The sequence below is a fragment of the Eubalaena glacialis genome, chromosome 4 (assembly GCF_028564815.1).
Source record: "Eubalaena glacialis isolate mEubGla1 chromosome 4, mEubGla1.1.hap2.+ XY, whole genome shotgun sequence".
NCBI classification, from domain to species: Eukaryota; Metazoa; Chordata; class Mammalia; order Artiodactyla; family Balaenidae; genus Eubalaena; species Eubalaena glacialis.
This window is the reverse complement of record NC_083719.1, coordinates 36,296,190-36,312,130: the sequence shown is the minus strand read 5'-3', so window position 1 is coordinate 36,312,130 and position 15,941 is coordinate 36,296,190. Positions and strand designations below refer to the sequence as shown.

The window sequence follows — 15,941 nt, the reverse complement described above, 5'->3', positions numbered from 1 at the left end:
AATCCACCATCCCCCACTTGCTTCCACGTCGCCCCCGCTCGAGACAAGAAAGGGGGCCCTCGAGGCACAGTTCTCCTTCCCGGCCCAAGGCTCCCGAGGGTCCACCACGTGCCGGGGTCACTGCCGACCCCGCCCCCTTCGGCTCCTTGACAGGTCTCCTTCTCCGCGGGCGCCGGGATCTTCTGGACCAGCCCCGCGCCCCTTCCCCAGCTGCGCCCCAGGAGCGCGCCCGGGCTGCCCGCGCCTTGACGCTCACCTTGGCAGGGAGGCCGGGCGGCCGCGGGTTGCGAGGGGACGCCGCGCTGGCAGACCCGGGCTCCAGCCCCGCGGCGCGGCGCCTCCAACCCGGAAGAACAGCCCCAAGCCGGTGGTGGCTGAGGCCACGTGACGACGGCACAGCCCCCGCCCCGGCCCAGCGCCCTCTCCTCGCCGGGCCCTTCTCCCCGCCCGGCCGCCTCCACCAGCCCGCCCGCCCGCCAGCCCTCTCTCCGAATGAGAAAACGACCTCACGAAATGCCCCTTAGCGCACAAAGGCCAGTTACCCCAAGGGGCCCTTCCCTCTCCTTGGTGGCAGCCAAAAACCTCTTTGTCCCGGGCTCGACCTGCGGGCCCCCCCGCCCCGCGCTTTCCCTCGGCCCGTCCTTGTCAATCAAACCTGGAGCCCAACGCAGGCGCTGAAGTTTCCAGGGCTACATTGGTCCTCTCCTGGAGAGCCAGTTACAAAGTGTGATCGCCTCTCCAGTGTCCCACCAGAACGAATGAAATAACAGAACTCCACTTTTGGTACCTGACTTTCCTCTAGCTGTCTAGGAAAAATCAGAACTTCTAAAACAGAAGACCAAAAGGCAAGTGGGAGGAGGCCAGGAGGTGGTGAAGGGCGGGAATGGGGGCGTTGTTTTTCCATTCCGGACGGAGGGGTGGAGTTAAATTCCTCTGAGAAGAAGTCAAGGCCCCAAAATTAACACACATCTGCTGACTGGTCTTCCTACGGCACGCCCACAGAAAGTCGTGTGCTTCTGTTCGTATTAATATCCAGGGGCTGGAGAGCGCCCTTGGTGGACGTTAAGTGTCCTGACCAGGCCTAGGCTGATTTCGGCAAAACAACTAAAGGACGCTGAAACGTAATGACTTGTGTTACTTAGTCTGCAGGTGTCTTCTGATTAAAAGTGGGAATAGTAAGGTAGAGAGCATAAATTGGTTCGCTTACCCAAAGCTGAATCATCACGAAGTGTCAGTATGGTCACTGCATTTTTACTTTAATTGAAATATCTAAGATGAGTTAAAAATTATGAATCTCAAAGGCATGAGGCAAACAGATATTCCATATCCTTAAAAAGAAGTAAACTACAGGGAAACCCTTATTTTGAGAACATTTCCTGTCTTTAACCAACACAAAAGGTCATACAACTTGAGGACTTCCACTGCATCCAGACGAGGTAAAAACACTGTTCCTGTCCTGGAAGAATTCACAGACAGGAAAGGACACAGCCTCATGTTTTAAAATAATAAGGAACGGTGATAAGTGCAACCCTAGAAACAGTTTCAAGATACTGCAAGTACAGTAAGGCAGGAGTAGTTGATAAGGATTAAAACTAAGCTCCTTTCACAATGTATGTAAGTCAAATCATTATGGTGTACGCCGTAAACATATGCATTGCTGTGTGTCAACTATATCTCAATAAAACTGGGGAAAAAACTAAGGTAGGTTTAAAACATGTGTTGGTGGGTGGAGCAGGGGTTTGCTTCTTTTCTCTCCCAAGGCTTAAAAATCAGTGGTTCCCAGCTGGGGACAATTTTATCCCACAGTGTCAGGAGACATTTTGGTCATCACAACTGGAAAGGGGAGGCATCTAATGGGTAGAGGCCAGGGATGCTGCTAAACACCCTATATTACACAGGATAGCCCCTTACAACAAAGAATTATCTGGCCCCAAACATCAACAGTGCTAAGACTGAGAAACCCTGGCTTAAATAAATGCTCAATGGCTTATTTAATTTGACTTAATTTGTGATTATATGACTGGGGAGCAAATCCAAAGATGATATATCGATTTTCACTTTTTCTGTTAAATAGGAAGTATATGGTAATTTTTTTTCATAAATTTATTTATTTTATTTTATTTATTTTTTGCTGCATTGGGTCTTTGTTGCTGCGCACGGGTTATCTTCTCATTGCAGTGGCTTCTCTAGTTGCGGAGCATGGGCTCTAGGCGCGCGGGCTTCAGTAGTTGTGACTCGCGGGCTCAGTTGCTCCGCGGCATGGAGGATCTTCCAGGACCAGGGCTCAAACCCATGTGCCCTGCATTGGCAGGCGGATTCTTAACCACTGCGCCACCAGGGAAGCCCAGTGTATGGTAATTTTAAAAATTCATTCTGCTCATTTGTCCAACGTAATTTGAGTGCATTGCTCCAGATGAAAACATTTGTCATTTGGAGGATTCTGTTTTAGGCTTTAAGCTCCTACATAATAATTACAATATAGTCATAGGAATTACCAAAGAAAATTGGAGTATTTCCAAAAGTTTGTTTTAAGTTAGTTGCTTCTGAATCTTAGACACTGTCTTGTATAAAATTTTTGCAAAGATTTTGTATCCCCTATTAGGTGGTGAGGACTTTGTCCATTTTGATATCTGCTCCTTCCTCCTTGGCCTTCTCAGCCTTCAATCCCACTTAGAACAGTACTTCTCACATATATGCAAGTTTTCATTACAGATTGTTCTGTGATTGGATATTTTAATTTTAAATATATTTTAAAGTCAAGATACACATCAAAACTTAAACCCTCTAAAATTTAGGAGACTTTGTACCCACAAATGCTTAAAGATATTATTTAATATTTAGAGTCCTAATCTATCCAAAGCAAAAAAGATTTAAATCTTTAGAAGAGTGTAACGCACCATTAGAGTCAGCTTTGAAGCCTCAAACCACAGAGGTGCCCAATAGCCAAAAATCAAAATGTAGGCTAAGCCTGAGAAAATGTGTGATCAGAAACTGAACTCCAAAGATAACATGTTACCAAAACCCTGCATCTAGTTCAAACCAGGCCAGAGAACAGGTCAATTTAATGTGTTTTCATTGTGGTTATTACTTCAAACAGTTATCAGCACTTTGTTTTTTCAAACTTCCCTTTTATAAGTAATTATTAGCAACTTAAACAACTCCAATGAGATAATATGCTTAGACTCCGGGGATTTTTAATTATACAGACACTTGATAGGTTTTGAAGCAACCATCACTAACGTCAGTCTCAGCCCTCTTCTCTCAGGCAGACCAATCAAAAGTGTGTTTGATTGTAGGAAGCAAATATTAACTGACTGAATGAACTTACACTAATCAACATTAATTGGAAGAGGATAGAGGAGAACTGACAATAAGCAGCCAGCACAAAGTTAAATAATTGGCAATTTAAGTTAAGTAAAACAAGTTTGCATTTAAAACTGTAAGCATCTAAAACACCAGCTCTAAGCACACCTTTGTTCTCTCCATGTAGTAAGTGCCAGTGATAAAAATCTATGTTTTTTTTAATGAATACAAAAAATTATTTAATAATATCTTTGGGGGCCTGGGAAAATGGTGAGAGATAGGAGCTATATTAATATCCTAGGGCTGCTGTAACAAATTACCGCAACCTGGGTGTCTTAAAAATGACAGAAATATGCTCTCTCACAGTTCTGGAGGCCAGAAGTGTGAAATCAAAGTGTCAGCAGGGTTGATTCCCCTGGAGGCTCTGAGGGAGAAAATATCCCATACCTCTCTCCTAGCTTGTGGAGAAAGCTTCTGGTTGTCAGCAATCCCTGGTGTTCCTTGGCTTGTAGACGCATCACTCCAATCTCTGCCTCCTCTTCACATTGTTGCCTTCTCTGTGTGTCTCTCTGTGCCCAAATCTCCCTCTTCTTCCTTTTATAAAAACATCAGTCAGTGGATTTAAAGTCCACCCTAAATCCAGGATGAGATCCTTAACTAATTACATCTGCAAAGACTGTAGTTTCAAATAAGCATAGTCACAAATTTTGGGGAGGCACTGTTGAACCCACTACAGGGGCAGTCTGTGTGTTTAAGGGTACAAAATGTAAAGACGGGTTTTTGTTGTTTTTTTAACATGGGTAGATTTACTAGCTCTTGAGTTTAAAGTGAAAGTTCAAATTATTTGGGGGAAATTCAGGTGAAAGTTGTTCTGTATTAATAATTAGAAGAATTTTCCTATAAACTTGTTTGCTTTTTTAATAAAGACTCAACCTAATTGAATTTTTCCTTCAATTTTTAAAAAAATATAACTATATATTACATAGTTACCATTGTCAAACTACTTGATCATAAACTCCATAATAGCAGTTAACATGTTTATACTTAACTTTTTATTTATTTAATTTTTTTTAACATCTTTATGGGAGTATAATTACTTTACAATGGTGTGTTAGTTTCTGCTTTATAACAAAGTGAGTCAGCTATACATATACATACATCCCCATATCTCCTCCCTCTTGCGTCTCCCTCCCACCCTCCATATCCCATCCCTCTAGGTGGTCACAAAGCACCAAGCTGATCTCCCTGTGCTATGCAGCTGCTTCCCACTACCTATCTATTTTACATTTGGTAGTGTATATATGTCCATGCCACTCTCTCACTTCGTCCCAGCTTACCCTTCCCCTTCCCCGTGTCCTCAAGTCCATTCTCTACATCTGTGTCTTTATTCCTATCCTTTCCCTAGGTTCTTCAGAACAACTTTTTTTTTTTCTTTAGATTCCATATATATGTGTTAGCATACGGTATTTGTTTTTCTCTTTCTGACTTACTTCACTCTGTATGACAGACTTTAGGTCCATCCATCTCACTACAAATAACTCAGTTTCATTTCTTTTTATGGCTGAGTAATATTCCATTGTATATATGTGCCACGTCTTCTTTATCCATTCATCTGTTGATGGACACTTAGGTTGCTTCCATGTCCTGGCTATTGTAAATAGAGCTGCAATGAACATTGTGGTACATGACTCTTTTTGAATTATGGTTTTCTCAGGGTATATGCCCAGTAGTGGGATTGCTTGGTTGTATGGTAGTTGTATTTTTAGTTTTTTAAGGAACCTCCATACTGTTCTCCATAGTGGCTGTACCAATTTACATTCCCACCAACAGTGCAAGAGGATTCCCTTTTCTTCACACCCTCTCCAGCATTTACTGTTTGTAGATTTTTTGATGATGGCCATTCTGACTGGTGTGAGGTGATACCTCATTGTAGTTTTGATTTGCATCTCTCTAATGATTAGTAATGCTGAGCATCCCTTAATGTGTTTGTTGGCAATCTGTATATCTTCTTTGGAGAAATGTCGATTTAGGTCTTCTGCCCATTTTTGGATTGGGTTGTTTGTTTTTTTGATATTGAACTGCATGAGCTGCTTGTATATTTTGGAGATTAATCCTCTGTCAGATGCTTCATTTGCAAATATTTTCTCCCATTCTGAGGGTTGTCTTTTCATCTTGTTTATGGTTTCCTTTGCTGTGCAAAAGCTTTTAAGTTTCATTAGGTCCCATTTGTTTATTTTTGTTTTTATTTCCATTACTCTAGGAGGTGGGTCAAAAAGGATCTTGCTGTGATTTATGTCATAGAGTGTCCTGCCTATGTTTTCCTCTAAGAGTTTTGTAGTGTCTGGCATTACATTTAGGTCTTTAATCCATTTTGAGTTTATTTTTGTGTATGGTGTTAGGGAGTGTTCTAATTTCATTCTTTTACATGTAGTTGTCCAGTTTTCCCAACGCCACTTATTGAAGGGTTGTCTTTTCTCCATTGTATATTCTTACCTCCTTTATCAAAAATAAGGTGACCATATGTGCATGGGTTTATCTCTGGGCTTTCTATCCTGTTCCATTGATCTATATTTCTGTTTATGTGCCAGTACCATACTGTCTTGATTACTGTAGCTTTGTAGTATAGTCTGAAGTCTGGGAGCCTGATTCCTCCACCTCCGTTTTTCTTTCTCAAGATTGCTTTGGCTATTCAGGGTCTTTTGTGTTTCCATACAAAGTGTGAAATTTTTTGTTCTAGTTCTGTGAAAAATGCCATTGGTAGTTTGATAGGGATTGCATTGAATCTGTAGATTGCTTTGGGTAGTATAGTCATTTTCACAATGCTGATTCTTCCAATCCAAGAACATTGTATATCTCTCCATCTGTTTGTATCATCTTTAATTTCTTTCATCAGTGTCTTATAGTTTTCTGCATACAAGTCTTTTGTCTCCTTAGGTAGGTTTATTCTTAGGTATTTTATTCTTTTTGGTGCAATGGTAAATGCGAGTGTTTCCTTAATTTCTCTTTCAGATTTTTCATCATCAGTGTATAGGAATGCAAGAGATTTCTGTGCATTAATTTTGTATCCTGCTACTTTACCAAATTCATTGATTAGCTCTAGTAGTTTTCTGGTAGCATCTTTAGGATTCCCTATGTATAGTATCATGTCATCTGCAAACAGTGACAGTTTTACTTCTTCTTTTCCAATTTGGATTCCTTTTATTTCTTTTTCTTCTCTGATTGCTGTGGCTAAAACTTCCAAAACTGTGTTGAATAATAGTGGTGAGAGTGGACAACCTTTTCTTGTTCCTGATCTTAGAGGAAATGGTTTCAGTTTTTCACCATTGAGAACGATGTTGGCTGTGGGTTTGTCATATATGGCCTTTATTATGTTGAGGTAAGTTCCCTCTATGCCTACTTTCTGGAGGGTTTTTATTACTTAACTTTTTAAATGTTGCATTTGATGAAAACTCTAGTTCAAATACTTTTTAAGCAGTTTTGTGAACATCATCTCTTTGTAGATCTCTTTTCAATGCTAGATGTTACCCATAACAAAAAAGCAAAAACCAGATTCTGGTTTTCATCTTATCACTTTCCTATCTGCTCCTACTTCTTTAACCATTCTTTCTCAGTTCTTTCACTGCTTAAATGTGCAAATGTTCTCTTGGCCCTCTTTCCTTTTAACTCTAATATTGTCTTCCTTCCAGTTTAATGTCAACTGTGCTATCACAACTCCCAGAGCTTAATGTCCAGCCCCAATCTCTCTCCTAACCTCCAGACTCATGCAGCCAACTGCCTGCTGGTCACTTCCACTGAGATATCCACATATATCTTAAACTCAACATGAGAAAATTCCCTCCTGATCTACAAAGGACTTGTATTTAGAATATATAAAGAACTCTCAAAACTCAACAGTTAAAAAAATCCAAATAGAAAATGAGCAAAAGGCATTAAAAAAATTTCACCAAAGAGGGATATAAGCACATGAAAAGATGTTCAACATCATTAGCCATTAAGGAAATGAAAATTAAAACCACAATGAGACATCACTACACATCTATGTGAATGTCTAAAAAAAAAAAAAAATAGTGACAATACCAAATGCTGGTGATGATGGGGAGAAGCTGGATCACTCACACATCACTAATGACAATGTAAAATGGTACTCATCACTGGAAAACAGTTCGGTGGTTTCTTAAAAAACTAAACTTGCAACTAGCATATGACCCAGAAATTATACTCCTGGGCATTTATCCCAGAGAAATGAAAATTTATGTTCACACAAAAACCTGTACATCAATGTTCATAGTAGCTTTATTCATAATAGTCCAAAACTGGAAACAACCCAGATGTCCTTCAACAGGTCGAACAGACTGTTGTATATCCTTACACTGGAATGCTTTTCAGCAATGAAAAGGAATGAAGTATTGATACACACAACAGCTTAGATGAATCTCCAGAGAATTATCCTGAGAGAAAAAAAGTCAGTCTTGAAAGGTGACATACCTGTATGATGCCATTTATAAAACATTCTTGAAATAACAAAATTATGGAAATAGAGAACAGATTAGAAGTTTCTAGAGTTAAGGAGGAGGGTGGATGTGACTATAAAAGGGCAACAGGAGAGATCCTTATGATGATGAAGATGTTCTGTATCTTGACTGTATCAATGTCAATATCCTGGTTGTGACATTATACTGTAGTTTTGCAAAATGCTACCATTGGGGAGAACTAGGTAAAGAGTACAAATATTCTCTTTGTATTATTTTTTACAACTGCATGTGAATCAACAGTTATCTCAAAATAAAATATTTAATTTAAAAAATAAGCCTGGCAGGTGTAGTAAAATATTAATGATAGAATCTAGGTGCCAGCAGAAAGGGCAATGAATACACTGTGCCAGAGATAGGGAAACAGAACATGCCTCATACTTGCCATTTATACATTAGACATTGACATTCCTAATTGTCTTTTGAATGCCAAATTTCAACGCTGAAAATAGCATTTCCAGCTATTACATTACCTTCCTGCTGGCCAGCAAGCACTTCAGTTCAATTAGTTGAACTGTACAATTAGTAGAATATTGTACATGGAACTATTCACCGGAACTTCCTCTAAAATTTTTAACTCTCATATCTCATGCTCGGACCACCACTTTCATTCCAACTCCCTTATTTCTTTCTTTTGATCCCCCTTTTCCTTCCAATCTATCACCCTCATCTTCAACCCTTCCTCTAGCTAGCTGAAACCATGAACAGCCTCTCAGCCCCTTCTGCCTTTATTCTTCTGCCTTAACTGCATCATGAAATTACACTCCCACTAACAGGCTTCTCAGTTTCCACATCAGGTTGGGAAGAGTTGCTAGAGAAATGTCACGAAATTGTTCAGAGTGTTGCCCCTACAAGTCCCTGGTCTCCAACCTCAGGGGGACTTTCAGTACCACCCAGCTGTCTTCCTGTGAGCACTCCCCCTTCCTCATCAGCTTCCTCTCCCAGAGCAGCTTTTGCAACTGTTGCCCCTCTCCTCAAGTCCCTTCTTTGATGTCTCCCACCCTCAAAGTAAAGACATTTCCTTCTTTTTTGCTGAGAACATGGAGACCGTCTGAAGTTTCCAGCACCTTCCCTCTCCTGCAGTTTATCTGCATTTGCTTCCATTTCTTAGTGACATAGCTTTTCTCCCATCTCAAATTATTCCTGCTGCCTGTACTTTGAGTTTATGAACTGCTACCTCCTCTGGTCCTTTAATCTCTCAATTTTCCCCCCTTTTCCCTGATGTGTTCCCTTACCTCATTGTCTTTGGCTAACAAACTAATCTTTCTCCCATTAAAACAAAACAAAACAAAACAAACCCATAATAGCAACAAAAACGTCCTTAATACACTTGTCTTGCAAACTTCTCATATCTCTCCCATTTATTTCACAGTCAAGCTTAGAGCTGTCTATACTTCCTAATACTGGCAATTGCTTGCACCCAAATCACTCACAAATCTATGTTATTCCAATTGCTAATATCACTGGAATGCCTATTTATTAATTTATAGTGAGAAATATAACCCAAACAGAATAGAATGTTTGTATCAGTGTCATCCACTTATTCTGGAGATAAAGTATAGCATATTGTCTCAGTTTGTGGACTCTTGACTTAATAAAACTGAGTTGCTCGTTAACTATGTGATCTTAGGCAAGTTAATTAACGTCTCTGAATCTCAGTGTTTTTATCTATAAAATGGGGTAATAGAACCTACCTCATAGGGTTGTTTGGAAGATTAAATGAGATAATCCATGTAAAGTGTACTTGGAACAGAGTTGGTGCTAAATATTAGCTATTATTGTTGTTATTTTTCCTCTCAAAATGCAAATTTATCCAGATAGTCAAATTATAGTCAGAAGATGGCTTGGTGAAGGAGGGTGTGGTTCCCCATGGCGGTTGTTCATTCAGCTCTGTAATGACCTCAGACAGCACACAGCTGCCTAAGTGACTTCGGGGCTCAGACTCAGGGAATGGGTGTGCTTTCCTGGATTCTTTAGAATCCTACTTTTATTTGACATCTCGGCACAATTTGACACTCCTGGGCTTTCCCTCATTAATCTTCTATTCCTCACTGTCTTCTCTCAGTTCTTGTCCTATATAAGCAGATTCCTCTTCTTCAACCTAGCCATTCAGTTTGGTGCTTCTCTTTCTTCTTCTGCCTCTGTATACTTTTTCCTAAGTTATCTCATTTCTTCCTGGGGCTTCAGCTATCAGATCTCTAACTCTAGGCAACACCCCTCTGAACTCCAAGTCCATGACTTACCTGTTGACCGAACAATTCCACTTGGATGCTCCGGGTGCCAAATGAAATGTCCAAAATGGAATTAGCGAGAGGCCTGGTGAGAGTCTGCTTTCCTCTGGTTTTCTCACTCTTTGGGACTGAGGCACCAAAGCAGAAACCTGGGAGTCATCCTTGTCTCTGGCCTCTCATTAATGCCATATACACATCTGTCAGCTTCCTTCTAACATCTCTTGCATTTGGTCCTTCTCTCCAACCCCACAACCATTACCTTAGTAGCCATTATCACTTCTCACCGGAATTTCTGCTACAGCCGTCAAACAGGTCTTCCTGCTTCTAGTGTCACACACTTCACAGCTACTAAGCTCACACCTCTGAGCATCCTCACACCTAGAACAGTGTCTGGCATTTAGTAGACATGCAATAAATATTTACTGAAGGAACAAATGCATGAATTCCTATCCTCATGGAGCTATAGTCCAGCGAAGAGATCAACATTAAACCAATGTGTGCACTAGATGTTGGGGAAATCCCAGGCAGTTGCCTGGCTCTCGAAGATGGATTGGAGCCCTGATCCAGATGGGAGTCAAGTGCTGACTGGCTTGGGGCTACATTTCATAGCAGGCCCAGGAGACTGGGAGAGGAAGATAATTCACACAAATGAGACCCAAGAGAACAAACACATCAGCTAATTCTTCTCTCTGTTAAGGAGGCCCCCATTAATTTAAAATGATATATTAGTTGCCATGATGATTTGGGCAGGGAAAAGTGAACAGAATTAGCTAGGAAAGAGTGGGGAGTGATGGAATAAAATGAAATAAGGCTTATTTTTTAAACTTTTTACTTGGAGACAATTGTACATTTACATGCAGTTGTAAGAAACAATACAGAGAGATTTCATTTCCCCTTTACACAGTTTCCTCTGATGGTAATATTTTACGTAACCATGCATTACTATAATACAATATCACATCCAGGAAACTGACAACATACAATACATCCACCTTAGTTTTACATGCACTCATTTGTGTATGTGTGTGTGCACACATGTAGTTAGTTCTATGCAATTTAATCACATGTGTAGATTCGTGTGATCACCACCAGTTAAGACCGGAATAGTTCCATCGCAAGGATTCTTCATAGTACCTACTTTTAATAGCCGCACCTACTTCTCTCCAAACCCCACCCCCTCCTTAATCCCTGGCAACCACTAAACTGTTCTCCATCTTTATAATTTTGTCATCTTTATAATTTTGTCATGTATAAACGGAATCATACAATAACCTCTTGAGATTACTTTCTTTTAACTCAGCATAATTCCCTTGAGAGCCATCAAAGCTGCATTTATCAGTGGTTTTCTTGCTGAGTAGTATTTTATGGTATGAACACCACCGTTAAACCATTCACCCGTTAAAGAATTTATGTTGTTCCCCGTTGGGGCTATTATGAACAAACCTGTTATAAAAATGTGGGTACAGGTTTTTGTGTGAACATAAATCTTCATTTCTCTGGAATAAATGCCTAATTTGGGCTGCTTTAACAAAAATACCACAGACTGGGTGGAAGCACATCACTTAGCTGGTTTCACAGGTTCACAGCTGGAGAGGATCTTCGCCACTTTATCATAAGGATTGCCTTTTCTCCGTTGTCCAAAAACAACTTCATTTCTGTCTGATACCTCATCAGAATCACCTTTAGTGTCCATATTTCTAACAACATTCTGTACATGATTATTTGTATACTCTAAGAAGATGGAAGCTTTCTCTACAGCTCTCCTCTTTTCCTTTCTCAGCCCTGACCAGCATTACCATTAACAACCCCTTCATGGCAATGTCGACTTTTTCTAGCATGCATCAAAAACCACTACCAGCCTGTACCCATTAACCAGTTCAAAAGCCTCTTCCACATTTTTAAGGTATTTCTTACAGCTGCACCCCACTTCTGAGTATCAGATTCTTCGGGTTCTTCAGAGAAAGAGAACTAATATATATAATATATTATATATATATTATATATAATATATATATATATATATGATTTACTATGAGGAATTGGCTTATGTGCTCAAGGAGGCTGCGAAGTTCCATCATTTAATGTCTGCAAGCTGGAAACCCAGGAAAGCTAGTAGTGTAGTTCTAGTCCGAATCTGAAGGCCTGAGAATCAGAGCAACAACAGTGTTAAAAAATCCATTCATGTTGTCCGCAAGTCCACTTTTCATATGTCATGAGAATAGGGCTAAAGTTATATAACAGTAAGTAGGGAGAGGCAAAGGACAACATCTCAATTATCTAACTTATCTAACAAAAGGGACTGTAAAGATACCCTGATGTCACCATGGATGCAGAATAGCCTCATCCTCAGATAAGAAAGTCTTAGGTAAGGAAAAGGAGTTAGGCATCATAAAAGTTCTAAGGGGAAGTAAAGGGTGGTGAATGCAAACAAAAGCCTGAGACAGGATTGGAGCACCTGCTTTAGTGGAACATATAGGATAGCTCTGTTGTTGAGCGTACCGTTTGTGGGGCTTTCCTATGCAGTACAAAAGACCAGGCGAGAAGTGACTGACGACTACCTAAAAAAATGGATTTTTATGTTATTGGCATTACCTCATCTAATTTTTAAATTGTAATCTTGTCTTTGTAATATATGCTCAGTGCTACAACATACTTACTTTATACATGAGGAAACTGAGGCCCAGGGAAGCTAAATCCCTTACTTACCCAAGACCACACAGGCATTAAGGGTCTAGGCCAGGATCCAAACCAAAGCTCTGGCCTACTTTGAACCCTACATTCTTTCTCAGCACCAAGGAACCACACTTTTTGCTGGCTTCCTTCCCTGACTTCATTATTTTTGCCAACAATCAACAGTGTGAATCATTTATTCACGATTGCCTTCATTAGAGCCATTTTCCTCTTTCATTTAGGTGAAGATGTCAGTGTTTTCTTCATTAGCAAGAAGAGAAAATGGTTAAAAAGAGTTTTCTTAACTGAAATGATTCTCAAGATGACAATGGTGAAAAACATTAAGGCTTGCTTAAAATACAGGGCTACAATCAATTTGTGGAGATGTTTCAATCTAACAGTAAAGAAATCATTTTTTTCCCCTCCTTTTCATTACTTATATTCAGCCTTCATTTGGCTTTAGCACCGTCAGGACTGATTAAAACAATAATTTACACATAAATAATGTCTAGAACTTTGTTGTGCAATGCGGTAGCCACTAGCCACAGGGGGCTATTGAGCACCTGAAATGTGTCTAATCCCAAGTGAGATATGCAGAAAATGTAAAATACACTTTGGATTTTGATTAGTATGAAAAAAGAGAAAATCTCATTAATATCTTTATATTAATTACATGTTGGAATGATGCCATTTGGGATCTATTGGGTTAAGTAAACTATATTATGAAAATTAATTTCACCTGTTTCTTTTCACTCGTGTAATGTGCCTTCTACAAAATTTATAATTACATAAGTGGCTTGCATTTGTGGTTCGCATTATATTTTGATTGGACAGCACTGGTGGAAGATGAAAAGGAGGAGAGTTTCACTGAAAGGTAGGGTATTTTCTTAAAATTTCTGGAGGGGAAGAGAAAAGGGAAGAGAGTAAAGCTTGGTCACAGTGTGACCTACTGTGATAAATATCTACAGTGAATTGAGATGGGCCGGGGTGGGGGGCATTTTTGATTCTGTTCCTACTCCCCTCCCCGCGGCTAACGTAGCAGGTGGCAGAGCAGCTTCCAGAGCCCCCTTCCCGACCAGTCCTCCGGTCTCGCCGGCGCCGGGTCATTGAACACACCTGCGCGCCCACGGAGGTGCGCGTCCGCGAACCCTGGCTCTGGCTCCACGCCCCCTCCCCCCGTATTTTTATTTTCCTGGCATCAACCGTCAGTGTCTGACTTCTCTCCATAGAACCTCGTGTAGGCCGGGCCCGCCAGGGGTAAGCGCCCCTCTCTGCCCCGAGCCCGGCCCTGGGAACCGAGATGCCCTCGCCCGACCCGAGGCGAGCAGGGCTGTCCAACGGTCTAGGTGCCCCTCTCCCGGCGGCCTGCAGGGCCGCGGCTGCCGGCCCGCTGCGAACGGGGCCTCCGGGCCGCGGGGGGCCGCTGTGACCCGCCTTCGCCCCCGACGCGCCGAAGGCGGGGGAGCTGGGTTTTAGGGGAGAATCAGAAAGCGGAGGGTAGCCGTGGGGGCCGGGCGCTCCGGTGCGGCGGCCTTGGCGGGTGCTTCAGCTGCCGTCCGCTCCGCCGAAGCGCGGAGGAGCCGAGCAGGGGCCCGCCGCCCTCCTCCTCCATGAGGCCCCAGTGAGCTCGGCGGCGAGAGCCGGCCTGCGACGCCTCTCCCGGCGTCCTCTTCCGAGCGCAGCGGCGGTGGCCCCCGCAGGAGGAGGAGGAGGAGCATGTCGGACGGTTTCGATCGGGCCCCAGGTGCTGGTCGGGGCCGGAGCCGGGGCCTGGGCCTGGGCCGCGGAGGGGGCGGGCCTGAGGGCGGCGGTTTCCCGAACGGAGCTGGGCCTGCTGAGCGGCCGCGGCACCCGCCGCCGCCGCAGCCCAAAGCCCCGGGCTTCCTGCAGCCGCCGCCGCTGCGCCAGCCCAGGACGGCCCCGCCGCCAGGGGCCCAGTGCGAGGTCCCCGCCGGCCCCCAGAGGCCTCCCCGGCCCGGGGCGCTCCCAGGTACGGAGCCGCTCTAGGGGACCCCGTCCTCCTGGGCCAAACGCTTCCCCACGGCCCTCCGCGCGCGCGCGAGGGCGGCGCTCTGTCTCCTCTTTCCTCCCGGTTCCCCGAAAGCATTCCCCGAGGGGCCCGGTTGTTACGGGGTGGGGACGGGCCCGGAACGGGGTTTGGAAGGTGGCCGCTGGAATCCTTTGTGCGCCCCGGCTGGGGGAGGGGTCCGGTGCGCGGTCTCCCGAGTTCTGTTGTCCCGGGAGGAAGTAAAAATCACCTCCCCCTCCCCAGCCCCCGAGAGGGAGGCCTTAGGCGGGCAACCATCTCTTTTTAACCGACTTTAAAAAAAAGAAAAAGAAGCCCTCAAGTGTTTATTCAGGACGCAGGTCTGTTCATAAATGAGCCAAAGCAAGTCTATTGTTCCTTTTTGTAGGCTCTCTGCACATATCCTGGCGATAACCTTAAATTTCGTGAGGGTTCTTGTTTGACTTAAAAACTATCCCTGCTCAGATGGCTTCTCAGTGTACTGTAAGTTATACAAGGGAATGAACGCGTCTAACACCGATTTTTTTTTCCCTTTCTCAGAACAAACGAGGCCCCCGAGAGCTCCACCTAGTTCGCAGGATAATAGCCCACAGCAGAATTCGGAGTCAACAATGGCTAAACCCCAGGTGGTTGCAGCTCCTGTGTTAATGTCTAAGCTGTCTGTGAACGCCCCTGAATTTTACCCATCAAGTTATTCTTCTAATTATACAGTAAGTACACTTTTACTGCAACCCTAGGTTAATATTATTGGAATAACATGGTTATTGCATCATTTATCAGTATACTGGTGTGCTTTCTGTACCACACATAAAACATTTTATGGATTTATTGAAATCATGAAACAAAATTGATTCAATAATGTATTTTGTAGTTATTATATTCAAGGTATCAGAATGTAAGCTTGAGAGTAGACAATCTTGTCTATTTTGTTCACTGCTGGATTTCCAGCATCTGTAGACTATCTCTAGGCTAATAAATTTAAGGCGGTCAAGGACATCTTCAGTCTATAAAACTGAAGTCTGTGTCCTGACTTTATGGACAACCTATAGAATAGTGGCCTGGCAAAGTTAATTTTTTATTTTAGCAGGACAGCTGAATACTCATTGGTAGCTTTAGGGTAAATTATCAGTGGTTTTGCTGCAGACTAATTCAGGTAGGTTTTTGAATGTTGAGAAATACACA

General features: G+C 42.6%; 2 protein-coding genes across 7 annotated transcripts in view; one reads left to right on the top strand and one right to left on the bottom strand.

Moving 5' to 3' along the window:
• Positions 1 to 887, bottom strand: part of NNT (nicotinamide nucleotide transhydrogenase) — a 96,263-nt gene extending 95,376 nt beyond the window's left edge. For 2 of the 4 annotated variants that reach the window (XM_061189235.1, XM_061189238.1), the window contains exon 1: positions 656 to 882. The gene's annotated coding sequence lies outside the window, so the exon portion shown is untranslated. Of the gene's footprint in view, positions 1 to 256; positions 341 to 655 lie in introns of those variants that run through there. The other 2 variants (XM_061189239.1, XM_061189236.1) reach the window with 2 other exon arrangements.
• A 13,056-nt stretch (positions 888 to 13,943) lies between these two features.
• Positions 13,944 to 15,941, top strand: part of PAIP1 (poly(A) binding protein interacting protein 1) — a 28,947-nt gene continuing 26,949 nt past the window's right edge. Inside the window, exons 1-2 of one of the 3 annotated variants that reach the window (XM_061187763.1) lie at positions 13,944 to 13,990; positions 15,300 to 15,469. In XM_061187763.1, the coding sequence (XP_061043746.1) occupies positions 15,371 to 15,469 (99 nt within the window). In that variant the 5' untranslated portion in view covers positions 13,944 to 13,990; positions 15,300 to 15,370. Of the gene's footprint in view, positions 13,991 to 14,360; positions 14,724 to 15,299; positions 15,470 to 15,941 lie in introns of those variants that run through there. The other 2 variants (XM_061187761.1, XM_061187762.1) reach the window with 2 other exon arrangements.